This window comes from Orycteropus afer, unplaced genomic scaffold (assembly GCF_000298275.1).
Source record: "Orycteropus afer afer isolate SDZICR_OR568_19922 unplaced genomic scaffold, OryAfe1.0 scaffold00045, whole genome shotgun sequence".
Lineage (NCBI taxonomy): Eukaryota > Metazoa > Chordata > Mammalia > Tubulidentata > Orycteropodidae > Orycteropus > Orycteropus afer.
This window is the reverse complement of record NW_006921632.1, coordinates 11,501,782-11,522,028: the sequence shown is the minus strand read 5'-3', so window position 1 is coordinate 11,522,028 and position 20,247 is coordinate 11,501,782. Positions and strand designations below refer to the sequence as shown.

The 20,247-nt window shown below is 37.4% G+C and overlaps 1 protein-coding gene across 1 annotated transcript in view; it reads right to left on the bottom strand.

Moving 5' to 3' along the window:
- Positions 1-3,558: 3,558 nt before the first annotated feature.
- Positions 3,559-20,247, bottom strand: part of PUS7L (pseudouridine synthase 7 like) — a 29,940-nt gene continuing 13,251 nt past the window's right edge. The window contains exons 6-8 of the mRNA XM_007937923.2: positions 9,409-9,689; positions 5,386-5,439; positions 3,559-3,885 (exon numbers count right to left, since the gene is read on the bottom strand). Coding sequence (XP_007936114.1) covers positions 3,559-3,885; positions 5,386-5,439; positions 9,409-9,689 — 662 coding nt within the window. The remainder of the gene's footprint in view (positions 3,886-5,385; positions 5,440-9,408; positions 9,690-20,247) is intronic.

The following is a 20,247-nucleotide window of genomic DNA, read 5'->3' as shown; positions in this document are numbered from 1 at the left end:
TCATCAGCCTCTGCAGCCTAAGTCAGCTGCCTGCCATCTGACCTGCTGGTCTTGGATTGATCAACCTTGCAGCTGCATGAGTTGGGAAAAGTCTCCAGCTTGGGACTTGGGACTTGGGACTTTCCAGCCTCTGTAACTATGTGAACCATTTTCTTGATACACATACACACACACACACACACACACATTTCAATGCTTTTGCTTCTCTAGAAAACCTAGCCTAAGATAATCTGTTTAACTTCGAACAGATCAATAAACTATTCTGATATTTCTCATCTGCAAAAAGGTAAAATACTACCTACCTATAGAGTATATAAGAAGCTCTGGTAGTGTAGTGGTTAAGGCATTTGGTTGATAAGCAAAAGACTGGTGATTTGAACCCACCAGCTACTGCACAGAAGTATGAGACAGTCTACTTTTATAAAGATTTACAGCCTTGGGAACCTAATGGGGGTTTCTATGAGTTGGAAGCCACTTGATAGCAGTGAGTTTGGTTTGATTTGGTTTATAGGGTATGGTGGGAATGAAAATGAGACATGTGGAAGTGCTTGACATAGTAAGTGTTAGTTGGATCAAAAGTTACAAATGACTTTCAGTCTATTACAACTCACAAAAAAAAAAAAAATGTGTTTTTACCTTAATAAAAAAGCCCTTAAATCTGTTTTATCTTACTGAAATTGAGGCAGTATCACTGATAATTAAAACTAATCCAAACTTCATCCTTCTAAAGGCATTTTGATCCCAAAAAATTCTGGAAACTAAGGTGACTGGCATTCAGTTTGTCCAAAGTATATCAAAGTCCTTAAACTTAAAAACTAATAACAAGGCAAATAGTATTGGCATATAAAACAATTTTCCGTATCAATAACATCTGAATATGTTACATGGTGACTTGAAATACATTTAGTAATCCTTTCTTTACACATAGCCATAAACCAAAACCCAATGCCACTGAGTCAATTCCAATTCATAGTGACCCTATAGGACAGAGCAGATCTACCCCATTAGGTTTCCAAGGCTGTAAGTCTTTAGGAAATAGCCTGCTTCCTCTTTCTCCTGCAGAGTGGCTAATGGGTTTGTACTGCCAAGCTTTTGGTTAGCAGCTGAATGCTTTAACTACTGCACCACCAGAGCTCATTACATGGCCACAGTATTTACAAATAATACAAATATATATATATTTGATTTGGCTTCACTGAAATCTCTAAAATTACAGTGCCATCTACAGGTAATAAAATATATATTTTAATGATAGTATATTTTAATGCTTTCATATTTTCTAACTGCTACACAGCATATTAAAAAGACACCAGTTTTTAATAATTTATAACTACTCTTCTATTACATTTATAGAAACAATGCATCACAGTATATAAAGTTAAAACATTTTTTCTAAAATTTATTTTGTAACTACTTAATATAGCATCACTTAATTCTCAATAAACATTAAAACTATTTCTAATGTTTAATTTAAGGTAATTAAAAAAAATTAATAATACTAAAATCTCTAATTTTTGTGTCCTTAAATTTATTGTTAAAAATACATAATGCCAAAAGTGAAATTTTTAATATTTAGAAAAATCCTAACACCTGTCATCTTAACAGAACATTTCATTTTTTATGTTCCCTTCCAAACTTGTCATCTGCAAATACTTACATAACAATAACTAAGTGTCAGACACTGTTTGAAGCTGCTTTACATATACTGACTCACCAAATCCTCCCAATACACTTATGAGGTAAGTAATATTACCATCCTCATTTTATAGATGTTGAAACAGAAGCATACAAAGCTTAATAAATAACTTTTCCTAGGTCATACTGACATAAATGGCACAGGCAGGGCTCAAACTGGGGGAGTTTGTCTCTAACATCCATCCATGCCTTTAATAACTATGTTAAACTACCCTTTATTTATAAAAGCTGCATACACAGTACATTTGTATTACATATGTGTGTGTGTGTGTGTGTGTGTGTGTGTGTGTTTTCTTCTTTTGGGAGGGGACATTTTTAACATAATTAAAATCATCACCACTATTTTTAATAGCTACGTTTTTCCATCAAGTTCATCACCATTTACTTATCTAATGCTGGCCTTTGAAATTATTTCTAATTTATCCCATTATATATAAAAATGCTGCAATAGTAAATTTTGCATTGCATATAGCTTTTCTCCATCTTTGAATTTTATTTCCTTGTGCTAAAATCCAAGGAGGGGTCACTACGAATCAGGTCTGACTCGACGGCACATAACAACAAAAACAACAACATCCCCTAAAGGATTGGACTGACTTAAATATATAAAAATCCCAGGTTGCTGACATATAATACTCTACACTGATTTTTAAACTGCATCATGATAGAATGCTGCCAGCAATGAAAGAGTGCTCAGATCTTCTCTACCAATACCTATCAGTCTTTTTTGCCTCCAAATTTAACTGGTCTAAAAGGGTTAAGGATAATGATGTATAATGTGGGGCAGTGAAGGCAAATCAAATAAAATTTTCAAATGAGAAAAGTATTTTATCCCACTAGCAATACAAAAAGTAGAAGACAATCCTATTATTTGCTGCCTGTAAGGTTGGTATTTTCTTAGTTCTGCAAGGGAACCTTAAAAAGAATCAGAAATATACCCAAAGCTACTAGTAAATGTCAAAACTGGAGCCTGACCCATATCTAGCTGACTCTAAAGTCTGTGCTTAATGTAATAGAAAAAAATAACAGGAAATCAAGAAGCCAATGTATGTCAAGATACAGAAATTATATGAAAACACTGATGTCAATCTTCATCAAAGATTATCTACGTCAAGGTATAATGACCACATGGAGTAGCTATCATTAACAGGGGGATGATATTGCCCTTGTGTATTTTTTCAATCAATAATTTCAAAAATAGGAAAGAAAGACCATAATAAATTACAGTATGTTTCATCTCTCTTTCTCTACAATCATGTTTTTACTGTAACCTAATTTCACCTACATTTTAAGCAAGCAGCTAGAAGCTATAACCATTACTTAAATTTTTCTTCCTTAAATATTATTTTGGGGTACTATATGTTTTTGTTGTTGTTGTTGTTTGCCGTCAAGTCAGCCCCGACTCATAGCGACCCTTCCTTGGGTTTCTGAGGCAGTATCACTACGGAAGTAGGATTGCCCAACCTTCCTTCCGAGGAGTGGCTGGTGGGTTTGAACCACTAGTCTTCTGGTTAGCAGTCTAGTGCTTTAGCCACTATGGTACCAGAGCTCCTAATGTTTTTAGCACTATGTTTTTAGTGGTTCAAAAATGTTGTAGCTTTTGACACAGAATAAAGGTTACTAAACACAATATAATAGAAAGAGCTCAGGCTTTGGAATCAGGCAGACCTAAGCTTAAATTCAGATATGGCCACTTACTAGCATACTCCTCTGGAACGGTACAGCATCAAATTACTAATTCATCAAGATGCTGTGTAGAAGATAACAATTAGGAAGCTTCCAGCACATGCTAGATGCTCAAGCAATTTTACCTTCCTTTCCTTCAAACAGTAATATATATATAATTCTATCAAGGGTATTATCTTAAACATCATGCTTCATTATTTCCCTCAGACAAACAGTAGCATAACACGAAGAGTCAAGATCAAAAGAGACCAAAAGAGATGAAGTTGCTTCATTAATGTAAGAATCTTCTGTTTTGACATCAATATCATGCTCTTCTATTAGCTGGTAAGAGAGATTATGAGGATATTTCAGTATCTGTCTATAGCATCCTGGTGCATTCAATTTCAGAGCAGGTACTTTAAACCTACATGCCTGTAGTCCATCTCTGCTAAGTACTTCATGGTACCATTGTCCTACTTTGTTTGTTGGGTACTGAATATTGTATCCAAGTACTGGAAGAACCACCTGTCAAATGGGGAGAAGAAAAGATACATAATACAGCCTTCAGTTAGGTATATGATCATAGTTTAAATTTACTTTTATAGGTGAGATCTAGATCAATAAAAACAGTAAGTGTGGTGGTGAAGTTTGTGTGTCAACTTGGCTGGGCCTGGTTGAGTGGCTGGGCAGCTGGATGTAGTATTCCCTATGATGAGACCGGTAATCAACTCCATGGTGGAATCTACCATGAGCAGCTGAATAGCTGCCATAGGGATGTGGTCTACTTCCTGTATATAAGAAGAAACCTTGAGGAACTGTCTTTAGTTTATGGCACACTTGAACTCTGCATGTAGCTGAGTCATTGTTCAGGAGCCTGCCATGCTCTGCCGACCTTAGGACTTTTAATGAACTTGAATTAATGGTCTGCCATGTGGTTTGGTAACATCGGGACTATGCCCTTTTACTTGTCAACCTTGGGCTAGCCAGCCTCAGCAGCCAGCAGCTGTCTGAGTGAAGAAAAGCCTCTAGCTTCAGTGGGCTGGGAGCAGGAGGTAGAGCTGAAGCCAAAGGTTGCGGGGCTTTCACCCAGCCCCTAGAGCCTGGCACTTTGAACTTGGACTCATAGCCTCCAAACTGTAAGAGAATAAGCTGCTGTTTGTTCAAGCAACCCATTGGTGGTTTATTGCTGTCAGAGCAGCACTAGGTAACCAGAAGAGTAAGGTTAACAATTTAAATCAGATCTTATTTGGCAAATCACTATTAATACAGAAGAGATGAATCAAGAAGTTTAAGTACATTTAATTAGTCAACAAAAACTTAATCTTTACTCAATCGTGCAATATTATACACATATTCTTTCTGTAACACAAAGGGTAAACATTCTTTCTGAATGTAATGGGTATTTTGGTTGACAAATTTAAATTCTTCCTTATTTAAAAACAAGAAAGCAAACAAGTAGCACCAAATATAATGTTTATTTTCTCATCTACCTATAAGCAAACACTGCAGTCTGTGGGGTTTTAGTTCTCTGCTGCTGACTTCTAGATACTTTCTCTTGATTTGTACCAAAAAAAGTAGTCAGAAGAAGGAACAAGGTAAAAAAACTCAAATATACACAACAACATGAATGAATCTCAAACTCACTGCTAAATGAAAGAAGCCAAATACAAAAGGCTATATACTGTATGACTCCATTTATACAACATTTTTTCAAAGGCAAAACCATATGAACAGACAATAAATCAGTGGTTGCCAGATGCTGGGGATGTAGAGAAGGGTTAACTACAAAGAAACATGGGAAATTTTAGGGAGATGTAGAATTGTTCTATTGTTGATTTCAGTGGTAGTCACACAACTCAATAAATTTACCAAAATTCAAAGAACTATAAACTAAGAAGGGTGAATTTTATTATATATAAATTATTCCTTAAACATAATTTTTAAAAGGGAGTAGTCAACATTTTTTCTTTTGGGAATAAATGTCTACACTTAGACCTAAGTGATACTAATTTTTAAGCAAATTACCTGATGCATTGCATAAGTATTAGCTGATTCCTCTTCTTCAGTTACTAGATGAACCTATTTTAAAAAATAAATTAAAAATACAGTGATTCCCAAGTTTTCCAAATTCCCTCAATTTTTCCTGTTATGTTTAATTCAACTTCTACATAAAATATACACATACCTAAACAAGATCTTTGCACAATTTATCTCTGGAGGTGTAGACTCCAATAAAAATTAGAACGAGTCCTTCTACTTAACAACTAATGACTAAAGTGGTAATGCATCAAAAATGATGGGCAGACTAAGACTCTGAGGTGATACTTTAACCTCAGTCACCAACAATGTTTTTCTAAATTATGGAACTATACTTTATCATGCTAAGTCAAAAATCCGCTCCTTTGAAACAACTCTGCCCCTAATAAGATCATAATACACTATGCTGGAGTGGTGTTGGCTGCTAGCTGAAAGGTTGGCAGTTCAAACCCACCCAGGGGCCCTGTGGGAGAAAGATCAGACAATCTGTTTCTGTAAAGATTACAGCCTAGAAAACTCTGAGGCAGTTCAATCTGTCACACAGGGTTCCTGTGAGTCAGAATTAACTTGACAGCACACAACAACAGAGTATTAACAGGTGTTATGCAGGAGAAAAGATGTGTGATAAATTAAGTTTGAGTGATGTTCCTCTGAGATATTACAGAATAATCTGCTCTTTCTTCCACATGAGAGCTCAAGAGTAAAGGCAGCTCTCATCTTTCCACCAGGATGAACAGCAGCATCCCCTTACGTCTAAAGCATTCATCATTAATATAGTATCTAGACCCCCTCTACGTCTGCTTGCTTTCCCCTCAGTTCTCCTTACTCATATCACTAATGTCCCTCTTTGGTTTTTTATTTTGAGTTTGTTGGTTGGTTCGGTGGTTGGTAAATAACTACTCAAAAGTAGATGTAAAACCCCAGATGTGGTCTGACCAGGACAAAAATACATGACACTATGAGCTCTCTTGAATTATCACTTCCAGCTTTTTTGTCTTTTAAAAAATCATAGAAGACTACTTACTATTCAGTAAGTTTAGTAAATTTATAAAAATATTGAACAAAACATGGTCAAGTACAGGACACCATGAGTTGTCTTTAGAGAACTCCTTCCAGGTAGCTGTCAATCAGTTAATTAACAAAAATGTTTTGGCTTTATAGTTGCTCCCAAACTATGACTTTACATAACATTTTCACTGTCTAACCCACATTCCTCCATATGACCCACAAAAAAATTATAAGAAAATCTACCTAGTATCTTGAAATAATGATATACCTATCAGTCTAGTAATTTTGTCAAAAGAAAGAATCAGAGTATTTTCCTACAGTTTTCACTTGTAGATGCAAAATATTACATGCCCCATATACAACTTATTAAAAATCTTATTTTCTCCTTTCCGTTTTCATATTTTAAGTTTTGAGCCTCTAAATTCTGTTTTCCTTTTTCAGTGCTAAATAACATAATAAAAATGGCTGGTCTTGAAACACACAGATACTTCTTTCTGCTAATAAAAGGACACTTTTTAGTTATGAAGCTCCAAAAAGAAAAGCAGATACAATTTTGATCACAAAACTGTTCTTGCAAATGTATTTTGAACAAGGAAGTCTTATAAGACATGCACCTCTGAGACTGCTATTATGCCTTGTCAAAGTAACATTTAACCTCTAAAAATCTGACTTAGAAATGGCTTACTTAACAGTGTATTGCCCAGGTCATATTGAAATTGATAGCTGATTTCTACAAAGTATAAAAACCCATGATTTTTGATTATTTATCAAAAAGAAATCAATGACATATTTCTTTCTCCATTCACATGAAGGAAAATAAAACCATGATGGTGCTGGACTTCCTTTTCACAGAGTATGTGATTCTGTATCTTAATTACATTAACATTCTTACTAATTTATGTATGATCCATGGGTGGAACAAATGATTTATATTCAACTACTAACCAAAAGGTTGGCAGTTCAAACTCACCCAGTGGTGTGCCACTGGAGAAAGGACTGGAGATCTGTTTCTATAAAGATTATAGCCAGGAAAATTCTATGGAGCTCAGTTCTACTCTGCACACACGAGGTCACCATGTGTCAGAATTGACCCTATGATAACAGGTTTAGTAATTTATGCTGCCTCCTAGTGATCATTCCCTTTCTACATATTCATAAACCATTCATTTAAAGAAGTATTAAAGCAAAGTTCTATCGTTTTGGCTAGCTCAATCTTCACTCTCTTTTCTGGTAGTAGCACCCACATTTCCCATATGGAGCTTCTGCTCCTGATTCTCAAATGTGGTTTGGGTGGGATGGCACCAGGAAGTAACATAGGTAACATAAGCTTAGCCAATCATATACTCTGGTTCACAAGAGTTAGTCTGGGTCTAGACATGTGATCCACACCAGGCCATTTACTGTCACTAAAATTACTAGAGAAGAAAAGGCCTCTTTCCTGCAGGGGTTCTAAGAAATAAACATTAAAAAAAAAAAAAAAAAACTCACTGCCATTGAGTCAGATCCGACTCATAGCGACCCCTCCTTGGGTTTCCAAGGCAGTATTACTACAGCAGATTGCCCAATCTTTCTTCCGAGGAGTGGCTGGTGGGTTTGAACCACCAAGCCTTCTGGTTAGCCTTAGGCACTATGCCACCAGAGTTCTCAAGATATAATATAAACACAGAGTTATTAATATCAATCTTGCCAACAAAGGAATAAGCTACATCAAAAGTGGATCTAACACACAGGGAAGCAGAACTGAATAATAAAGAAAATAAGATAAATTATTTAGGACACTGGATACAGCTGTGCCTGGACCAATCATACACCTTCAGTTTTATGGGCCAATACATTCCTGTTTGTTTTTCCTTGTTAGTTTGAAACCAAAAAAACTTAATCCATACATCTAAACTGTTTCGTGACTTTACACAAAGCTGCTTTTATGTAGCTTCCCAGAGCCTATTTTTCTCTTATTCTGAAAAACTGGAACATGTTCTAACCAGATCCATGATTTCTCGAGTAGAAACCAATTTGGGGTATGGGTCAGTCCAATGGGGTCATTTTAGATCTCTTACCTATATGACTCTGAAGCTGTCTCCTCTATAATCTGGGTCTCAATTTTTGTTTCTATAAAATGCAAGTGAGAAGAGAAGGTCTCAAATCCTTCTCTTTTTTTTTTTTTTTGCTGTAGTAACCAATGATTTTTAAGATGTTACATATAAAAACACTACTTAAATTCCTTTTACAATTTTTTTAAATTAATTTGCAAGATTGATTTAGGATGATGTCAGAAAATAATTTGTTCTTTTTGCATTAAAATATTGTAACAAATTTTGAAGTTATTGGCTCAATAAAACTTGATACACTCATAGTATCAAAAACTATACAACAATTGAAAGGAATAAGCTAGATTTATATATAATATAAAGAGATCTCAAAAACACTGTGAAATCACATTTATATAAAGGAAACAAAAAATAACTTTTCTGTAGATAGTTACATAGCAAAAGCTCTAGAAGGGCACTGTCAAACAACAGACTCTGATTACCTAGAGCAGAGAGAATCACGATAGGATGCCAGCCTCATCTGTAATGTTTCAATTTTTTTTTTTAAGGGAACTGTTTGGTGTATTACTTATGCAATTTTCTTTAAATGTCTTTAAAGGAAGCTTTACTACCTTTGTACCTTTCATTTCATTCCAATGAAAATTTCCATTTGCTGATAAGCGTTGAGCCTCAGCTGACAGCAGAAAAGAAGCAGGAGAAAAGCAAATGTAAGTGAAAAAATAAAACATCTCTTTAGTTTAAATCTGTTTCTGAAGTAAGGCCTTCTGGTGGGAGGGGAGGGGAGGGAACACTGCCTCCCCAAAAAAACACATTGACTCATGTCACTTTAGTTTTGTGTATCTCACTGTATATAAATTATATTTCAATAAAATGTATTGAAAAAAATAAAGTACAGCCTTCAGAAAATTAATTACCAAAATTAACTCTGGGAACTACATTTGGAATTTATACTTACTTTACTATTTGAGAAATGCTCATTGTCAACATCTCCATCCAAATGGACCAAATCACCCTCCACTACTCTGGATCCATAGGTTGCAAGTCTGTAAGATACTGCTTCGTTCCAAATTTTGCTGCTATATGCATGCACGTAGAATATACGCATAGAATGGGGAAAAGAGAACCATGCCTGGATACAGCCTTCCTCTGTCATGCCAAAGCGATGCAATGACTCTAACATTGCTCTCTCCCGAACTTTGAATTCAGGCATCAGGGAGTGTGTGCCTTTAGCATCCTCTAAAATAAAGAGAAAATCCGTTATTAAGATCTTTGTTAAGCAATCTAAATAGAAGACCTAGAAATGTGTTAGTTTGCAAGCATGAACCTCAAGGTGATGCTCAACATCAATGATCAGTTAAACTTAGTGTGGTAGTTAAGGTTATGTGTCAACTTGGTTGGGCCTGGTTTTAAGTGGCTAGGCAGCTGGATGTAGTTATTCCCCCCGATGAGACTGGTAATCAACACCATGGTGGAATCTAACTATGACCTGCTAAGTAGCTGCCTTAGGGATGTGGTCTGCTTCCAGTATATAAGAAGAAGCTTTGAGAAAGGTCTTGAGCTTTTTGGCACATCTAGATCCTGAATTTGACCCAGTCATCAGTGGTCTGCCATGTTGTCTGTTGATCTTGGGACTGTTTAACTAGTGGCCTGCTGTGTTGCTTGATAATCGTGGGACTGTGCCATTTCACTTGTCAGCCTTGGGTTTGTCAGACTCAGCCACCAGCTACCTGAGTTAAGAGAAGCCTCTAGCTTCAGTGGGGCAATAGCAAGAGGCAAAGCTGAAGCCCAAGGTCAAGGGGCCTTCACCCAATTCCTTGAGCTGGAACTTTGAACTTGGACTTCTAGCATCCAAACTGTAAAGGAAAAAAAATCCCTCTTCACTGAAGCTACCCATTTGTGGTATTTTGTTAGAGTGGCACTAGTCAACCAAAACACATAGCTATGCTTAAAGAGGTTTTTTGGGCTGCTATTATGTTTTTTAAGCAAGAGATCATTTAAACATATGGTCTCCTTTCATTTTCTTCTCTTTGAAAACAAAAATAAAGTAAGTACATTAATAATGTCAGAGTTCCTCATTCTACAATAAGCTGGTATTAAACAAAACAAAATAAAAAATGCACAAAGATTTAAAGACTGACCTGATAAGTACTTGAGATTTTTTAAGCGCTTTTGTGGGCATTTTATAGAAAAATGGTTAAGCATTCAGCTGAAGTTCAGCAGTTCAAACTCATTTAGCAGCATGGTGGGAGAAAAGTCCTAGTGGTCTGCTCTGGTAAAGATTACAGCCAGGTGTACATCATCACTCAGGATCACTATGACTCAAAAGCAACTCGAGGGCATCTAACAACATGGACATGTGTAGACAGAAACTTTCTTAGCATGAAAGGTTTGAGATCTAGATCTTTCAAGTATACTATTGTTGTTGTTATGTGCCGGCAAGCCACACTGACTCATAGCAACCCTATGTACAACAGAACAAAACACTGCCCAGTCATGTGCCAGCCGCACAATCCTTGCCATACTTGAACCCATTGTTGCAGCCACTGTGTCAATCCATCTTGTTGAGGGGCTTCCCCTTTTTCATTGACCCTCCACTTTACCAAGCATGACATCCTTCTCCAGGGAACAGTCCCTTCTGACAACATGACCAAAGTAGGTGAGATGAAGTCTAGCCATTCTCACTTCTAAGGAGTATTCTGTCTGCACTTCTTCCAGGACAGGGTTGTTAGTGCTTCTAGTAGCCCATGGCACTTTCTGTATTTTTTGCGAACCCAACTTAAATGCATCAATTATTTTTCAGTCTTCCTTATTAATTGTCTAGCTTTCACATACATATGAGGTGACTGAAAACACATTGGCTCAGGTTAGGCACACCTTAGTCTTCAAAGACATCATCTTTGCTCTTCAGCACTTTATAAAGAGGTCTTTTGCAGCAGATCTGCCCAATGCAATATGCCATCTGATTTCTTGACTGATGCTTCCGTTGGATCCAAGTAATATGAAATCTTTGACAACTTCAATCATTTCTCCATTTCTCATGATGCTGTTAATTGGTCCAGTTGTGAGAATTTTCATTTTCTTTACATTCAGGGGTAATCCATACTGCAGACCATAGTCTTTAATCTTCATCAGTAAGTGCTTCAAGTCATCTTCACTTTCAGCAAGCAAAGTTGTGTCATCTGCATATAACAGGTTGTTAATGACTCTTCCTCCAATCCTGATGCCAAATTCTTCTTCATATAGTCCAGCTTCTTGGATTATTTGCTCAGCATACATACTGAATAAGTATGGTGTAAGGATACAACCCTGATGCACTCCCTTCCTGATTTTAAACCATGCAGTATCCCCTTTTCTGTTCAAACAACAGCCTCCTGGTCTATGTACAGGTTCCTCATGAGCACAACTAAGTGATCTGGAATTCCCATTCTTCTCGATGTTATCCATAATTTGTTAGGATCCACAGAGTTGAATGCTTTTGCATAGTCAATAAAACACAAGTAAACAACTTTTGGTATTCATTACTTTCAATCAAGATCCATTTGACATCTACAATGATATCCTTCTTTCCTTGTCTTCTTCTAAATCTAGCTTGCATTTCTGGAAGTTCCCTGTCAATATAATGCTGCAACCACTTTTGAATTATCTTCAGCAAGATTCTACTTGTGTGTTATATTAATGATATTGTTTGATAACTTCCACATTGTGTGCCAGAAGATGAGCCCCTCAGTATACTATTAGACTTTGCTAATGGGATGTTTTTTAAAATGTAGACTTACCACTGCAAAGATGCTTATTCAGAAAAGGCCTCAAAGCCAGCTTTTTAGTCATTCACCAGGTTTTTCTTATGCATACTAAAATTTAAGAATCATTGCCAAAAAGAAATTATCTTTTTAGGACTCTACAATAGATATAAGCAAATAAACCACTTAACAATTACTTACATTTAATATGTACATAATTAAAAATAATTAACATAGATATATGAAAAGTGATATCCTTTATTTCAAGATAACTGGAATCATTATACACATTTGTGGACTAGATACATGAATATCTTGAATAAGTCCGAAGTGGTATGGTTTTTATTATTATTTAAATATAAGTAATTTTATCTAGTATTTATTAATTTATTGAAATGTATTTTATCTAGTTTATGTAGTGTACCAGGCACTACTTTAAGAGCATTATATCTATTATTTCATGTAAATTTCATGACAATCTTTTGTTGTTGCCGTTGTTAAGTGCCAGAAAGTCAGTTCGAACTCCTAACGACCCCATGCACAACATAACAAAACAGTGCCCATTCCTATGGCATCCTCACAATTGTTGCTGTGCTTGAGCTCATTGTTGTAATCAGTGTCCTTCTGTCTCATTGTGGGTCTTCCTCTTTCGCTAACCCTCTATTTTACCAAGCATAATATCCTTCTCTAAGGAGCTCTGGTGGCTTCATGGGTAAGGCACTTGGCTGCTAACCAGATTTGTGGTTTAAACTCACGAGCTGCTGCATGGGAGGAAGATGAGGAAATCTACTTCCATGAAGATTTACAGCCTTGGAAACCCAATGGGGGTTACTATGAGTGGGAATCAACTCAATAGCAGTGGGTTAATATCCTTTTCTAGGGATTGGGCCATCAAAATAATATGACCAAATCACAAGAGATTAAATCTCACCATCTTTGTTTCTAAAAAGCATTCCAGCTATACTTCTTTCATGACAGATTCAGTCATTCTTTTGGCAGTCGATGGTATATTCAATATTGTTGGCTAACACTATAATTAGGAGCTCTGGTAGCACAGTGCCTAAGGCACTTGACTGCTAACCAGAAGGCTGGTGGTTCAAACCCACCAGCCACTCCTCAGAAGGAAGGTTGGGCAATCTACTTCCGTAGTAATACCGCCTTGGAAACCCAAGGAGGGGTCACTATGAGTGGGGTCCGACTTGATGGCACAGCATGTAACAGCAACAACACTGTAATTCAAATGCATCAATTCTTCTTTGGTTTTCCTTATGCATTAGCCAGCTTTCACATGTATATGAGGTGGCTTAATCTTCAAAGTGACATCTTTGCTCTTTAACACTGTAAAGAGATCTTTTGCAGATCTACCCAATGCGATACGTTGTATGATTTCTTGACTGCTGCTTCCATGAGGGTTGACCGTGGTTCCATGTAAAATGAAATCCTTCACAATGTCAATCCATTTATCATGATGTTGATTACTGGTCCAGTTGTGAGGATTTTGTTTTCTTTATGTTGAAGTGTAATCATACTGAAGGCTGTAGTCTTAAATCTTCATCAGTAAGTGCTTCAAGTCCTCTTCAGTTTCAGCAAGCAAGATTGTGTCACCTGCATAATGAAGGCTGTTAATCAATGTTCTGCCAATCCTGATGCCACGTTCTTCTTCATATACTCCAGATTTTTGGACTATATGCTCAGCATCCAGATTGAGTGAGCACAGCAAAAGGATACAACCCTGATACATACCTTTCCTGATTTTAACCATGCAGTATCCTTTGTTCTGTTCCAAAGATTGCTTCTTGGTCTATGTACAGGTTCCCCTTGAGCACAACTAAGGTTTCTGGAATTCCCACTCTTCACAATGTTATCCATTATTTGTTTTGATCCACAGTCAAATGCCTTTGCATAGTCAATAAAACATAGGTAATCATCTTTCTGGTATTCTCTGCTTTCAGCCAAGATCCATTTGACATCAGCAATGATATCCCTTGTTCTACATCCTCTTTTGAATTTGGTTTGAATTTCTGGCAGTTCCATGTTGATGTATGCTGTGGTTTAGTAAATTACCAGGTATGGCTTTTCTAGCTATAAGTCTTTGTAAACTCCATGGTGGAATTTGCCATGAGCAACTGAGGAGCTCCTGATTGTTAAAGTTATCCACCTGTTGAGAGTGGCACAAAGCAATGTTCTGGGAAGTTCGCTCTCTCTCAGGTGTTTAGAATTCTGATGTTATGATTGGTTAGTTTAGCCACTCTGCCAGGCTCAAAAGGAGCCCTCCTAGAAGCAGAAAGAGTCTTTCTGACTGCTGGCTAAGAAAGATGTGCTGCTGAGAGAAATGCACTCCTGAGAGACAAGCATTGCTGAGAGAGAGAGACACAAGAGACATACGTTGCTGAGAAAGAGATGCAAGAGACACACATTGCTGAGAGAGACACAAGAGACATGAATTGCTGAGAGTCACTGAGAGACAATCACTGCTGGGAGAGAGACTGAGAGAGACTGTTGGCTGAGAGACAGCAGGCTGAGAGAGACTGAGCATTGTTCCTGAACTTGAATTGTAGCCTGTGGCTTCCCTAATAAACCCCATAATCTGTGAGTTCTGTGTGGCCACTGCAGCAGGAATGGTTGGTGTCAGGGCTGGTGAAAGGGCTGGAGGGAGGTAGTATGTCTGGCCTCGCAGGAATAGGCCTTGGGCTACTGATAGTTTTTCTGTCTTCCTCTTGTGGGGTTAGAGGAGGTCAGAAGATGTGGCCTCCCTTTCCCTTTAGCATATGCCTTCATTGTTTTTTAATTATTTTCAGCAAAATTGTACTTGTGTGTGATACTAATGATATTTGTATTGGTTACCTCTGTGCTGCTCTAATAGAAAATACCATAAATGGAATCGCTTTAACAAACAGAAGTTTATTTTTACAATTTTTGGAGGTTAGGAGTCCGAATTCCAAGTGCCAGGTTCTAGCAGCTGTGTGAAAGCCCCTGAACCTTGGGCTTCAGCTCTGCCTCTTGCTCCTGGCCAATTGAAGCTAGAGGCATCTCTTCACTCAGGCAGCTATTGGCTGTTGAGGTTAACAAGCCCAAGGTCAACAAATAAAATGGCATAGTCCCAATGTTACCAAACAACGTGGCAGACCATTGATTCAAGTCCACTGGAAGTCCCAAAATCAGCAGAGCATGGCAGGCTACTGAACAACGACATGGCTATATGCAGGGTTCAAGTTTGCCATAAGCTAGAGACCATTCCCAAAGCTGCTGCTTATATACGGGAAGCAGACCACACCCCTAAAGCAGCTACTCAGCTGCTTGTGGTAAATCCCACCATGCAGTTGACTGCCAGTCTCATCATGGGGAATAACCACCACCAGCTGCCCAGCCATTCAACCAGGCCTAGCCAAACTGACACACAACTTTAATTATCACAATATTGTTTGATAATTTACACATTCTGCTGATTCACCTTTCTTTGAAATGGGCACGAACATGGATATCTTCCAGTCAGATGGCCAGGTGGCTGTCTTACATATTTCTTGGCATAGACGAGTGAGCACTTTCAGTGTTGCATGTTTGCTGAAACATCTCAGTTAGTATTCCGTCAATTCCTATAGCCTTTTTTTTTTTTTTTTCCAATTCCTTCATTGCAGCTTAGACATCTTCTTTCAATACCATTGATCCTTGATCATATGCTACCTCCTGAAATGGGTGAATGTCAATCAATTCTTTTTAGTACTGTGACTCAATTTCCTTCCATCATCTTTTCATACTTCCTGCATCTTTCAATATTTTGCCTATAGAATCCTTCAGTATTGCAACTCAAGGCTTGAATTTTTTCTTCAGTTCTTTCTGCTTGAGAAATGCCAATAGTGTTTTTCCCTTTTGATTTTCTAACTCCAGGTCTTTGCACATTTCATTATAACACTTTGCTCTGTCTTCCCTAGTTGCCTTTTGAAATCTTCTGTTTAGCTCTTTTACATCATCATTTCTTCCATTTGCTTTAGCTACTCTCCATTCAAGAGCAAGTTTCAGAGCCTCTTCTGACATCTATTTTAGTCTTTTCTTTCTTTCTTGTCTTTTTAATGACCTTTTGCTTTCTTCATATATGATATCCATAATGTCTTCCCACACTTATCTGGTCTGTTGTCACTGGTGTTCAATGCATCAAATCTATTTTTGTGATGGTCTCTAAATTCAAGGATAATGTAATCAAGGTTTTATTTTGGCTCTTGTTGACTTGCTTTAGTTTTCTTTAGCTTCAACTTAAACTTGCATATGAGCAATTGATAGTCTGTATCACAGTTGGCCCCTGCTCTTGTTCTGACTGATAATATTAACCTTCTCCTTCATCTCTTCTCACAGATGTAGTAGATTTGATGCCTGTGTATCCCATTTGGTGAGGGCCACATGTATAGCTGCCACTTATGTTGTTGAAAAAGGTGTTTGCAAAGAGTAAGTTGCTCTTGCAAAATTCTATCATGCTATCTCTGGTATAATTTCTGTTACCAAAGCCATTATTTTCCAAGTATGGTTGCTTCTTCCTTGATTCCAACTTTCACATTCCAATCACAAGTAATTATCAATGCATCTCTATTGCATGCTTGATCAATTTTAGACTGCAGAAGTTGCTAAAAAACTTCAATTTCTTCACCTTTGGCTTTAGTGTTTTGTGCATAAAGTTGAATAACAGTTGTATTACTGGTCTTCCTTGTAGGCATATGGGTGTTATCCTATCACTGACAGCACTATACTTCAGGATAGATCTTCTAACACTCCTTTTTGATGATGAATGCAATGCCATTCCTCTTTGATTTCTCATTCCCAGCATAGACGACCGTCTGTCTAATTTAAAATTGCCAATACCAGTCCATTTCAGCTCATTAATGTGTAGGATATCAATCTCTATGCACTCCATTTCATTTTTCACAACTTCCAATTTTCCTAGATGTACACTTTATACATTCTACAGTCCAATTATTAATTGATGTTTGTAGCTATTTCTTCTCAGTTTTAGTTATGCTACAATAGCAAATAAAGATTCCAAAAGCTCTACTCCATCCACATCATTCAGGTTAACTCTACTTCGAGGAGGCAGCTCTTCCCTAGTCATATTTTGAGTGTCTTCCAATCTGACAGGCTCATCTTCTGGCACTATATCAGAAAATGTTTCACTGCTATTTATAAAGTTTTCATTGTTCAGTTTCTTCAGAAATAGACTGCCACATCCCTTATTCTAGCAAGTCTTAGTCTGGAAGTTCCACTGAAAACTCTACCATAGTTGGCACTGCTAGTATTTGAAATACCAGTGACATACAGCAACATGCAAGCCACCACTGTACAACAATCTTTTAGGTAGCATTATTGGCCTCAATTTACAGATTAGGAAATTAATACAATTAGGTTAAATCCCTTACCAAAGACCATACTTGGGAAGAAAAGTTGAGCATGAAACCCAGGCAGTGTGACTCCAGAACCTACATTCTCAACCACTTTCTTCAGTGTCTCTCACTAAGCATTCTACATGTTATTGTTGTTAGATGCCATCAAGTCAATTCCAACTCATAGTGCCAAATGTACAACAGAACAAAACACTGCCCTGTCCTGTGCCATCCTCACAGTCCTTGCTACTCTTGAGCCCACGGTTGCAGCCACTGTGTCAATCCATCTCATTAAGGGTCTTCTCTTTTTTCTCTAACCCTCCACTTTACCAAGCATGAAATCCTTCTCCAGGGAATGGCCCCTTCTGACCACATGAACAAAGTTGGTGTGGGTCTGCATATTCTCACTCCATGGAGTATTCTGGTTGCACTGCTTCCAGGATAGACTCGTTTATTCTCCTGGCAGACCATGGTATTTTCAGTATTCTTTGCCAAACACCACAATTCAAAGGCATTAATTAATTCTCCATTGCTCTTCCTTATTCACTGTCCAGCTTTCACATGCATATGAGGTGATTGAAAATACCACGGCCTAGGTTAGGTGCACCTTAGTTTTCAAAGTGACATCTTTGTTCTTCAACACTTTAAGGAGGTCTTTTGCAGCAGATTTTTGTACTGCAAAACGACATCTGACTTCTTAACTGCGGCTTCCATGTGTTGATTGTCAATCAAAGTAAAGTAAAATCTTTGACAACTTCAATCTTTTCTCCTTTTATCGTGATGATGCTTACTGGTCCAGTTATGAGGAAGGATTTTTGTTTTCTTTATATTGTGTTATAATCCATACTTAAGACTGTAGTCTTTGATCTTCATCAGTAAGTGCCTCAAGTCATCTTCACTTTCAGCAAAGAAAGCTGTATCATCTGCATATCGCAGGTTGCTAATGAATCTTCCTCCAATCCTGATGCCATGCTCCTCTTCATTTAATCCAGCTTCTCAGATTATGTGCTCAGCATACAGATTGTGTAAGTATGGTAAGAGGATACAACCTTGATGCATGCCCTTCCTGATTTTAAAACATGCAGTGTTCCCTTGTTCTGTTCAAATGACAGCCTCTTGGTCCATGTTCCTCGTGAACACAATTAAGTGTTCTGGAATTCCCATTCTTTGCAATGTTATCCATAATTTGTTATGATCCACACAGTCAAACACCTCTGAGTAGTCAATAAACATCTTTCTGGTATTCTTTGCTTTCAGCTAAGATCCATCTGACATCAGCAATACACCCCTCATTCCACATCCTCTTCTGAATCCAGCTTGCATTTTTGGCAGTTCTCTATCAATATACTGCTGAAATTGTTTTTTTAATTATCTTCAGTTAAATCTTACTTGCATGTGATATTAATGATACTGTTCAATAATTTCCACATTCTGTTGGATCACCTTTCTTTGGAATGGGCATAAATATGGCCATTCAGTCAGATGGCCAGGTAGTTATCTTCCATATTTCCTGGAAGAGATGAGTAAGTGCCTCCAGAGCTGCTTCCGTTGGTTGAAACTACTCAATGTGTATTATTACACTAATTCCTGGAGCCTTGTATTTCAGCAATTCTTTCAGTGCAGCTTTGACTTCTTCCTTCAATACCTTTGATTCTTGATCATATGTTATCTCCCAAAAAAACTGAACACTGACCAACTCTTTTTGGTACAGTGACTCTGTATTCCTTCCATCTTCTTTTGCTGCTTCCTGCATCATTCAATATTTTGTCTACAGAATACTTCATTACTGTAATTCAAGGATTGAATTTTTTTTTTCTTCCCAGTTCTTTGAGCTTGAGAAATGCCAAGCATGTCCTTCCCTTTCGGTTTTCTAATTCCAGGTCTTTGCACATTTTATTATAATACTTTATCTTCTAGAGCTACCCTTTGAAATCTTCTCTTCAGCACGTTTATTTCAACATTTCTTCCTTTCGTTTTAGCCAGTCTCCATTTGAGAGCAAGGTCGAGTCTCTTCGGACATCCATTTTGGTCTTTTCTTCCTTTCCTGTCTATATAATGACCTTTTCCTTTCTTCATGTATAATGTTCTTGATGTCACCCCACAACTCATCAGGTGTTCAGTCACTGGTGTTCAGTGCATCAAATCTATTCTTCAGATAGTCTCTAAATTCAAATGGAATATACTCAAAGTCACATTTTGGCTCTCTCTCATGAACTTGTTTTAATTTTCTTCAGCTTTAACCTGAACTTGCATATAAGCAATTGATGGTCTGTTCCAGTCAGCTCCTGGCCTTGTTCTGACTGACGATATTGAGCTTCTCCATAGCCTCTTTCCACAGATGTATATGTAGCATTCTACATACATACCATTGTATCGACCAAAAGACTTCAAACTTGATAAACCAAAAAAACTCAAACTCATTGCCACTGAGTCAACTCCAACTCATGGCAACGTTATAGGATACAGTAGACCTGCCCATAGGGTTTCCAAGGCTATAAATCTTTATGGAAGCTGACTGCCTCATCTATCTCCTGCAGAGCAGCTAGTAAGTTTAAACCACTAAATGTTTGGTTTGCATCCAAATGCTCTAACCACTATGCCACCAGAGCGCCTTTCAAACTTAACAGTAAGGGCTAAATGGCAAATAGATGGAAAACAATTCACAAGCGATGAATATCAGAAATGAACTTT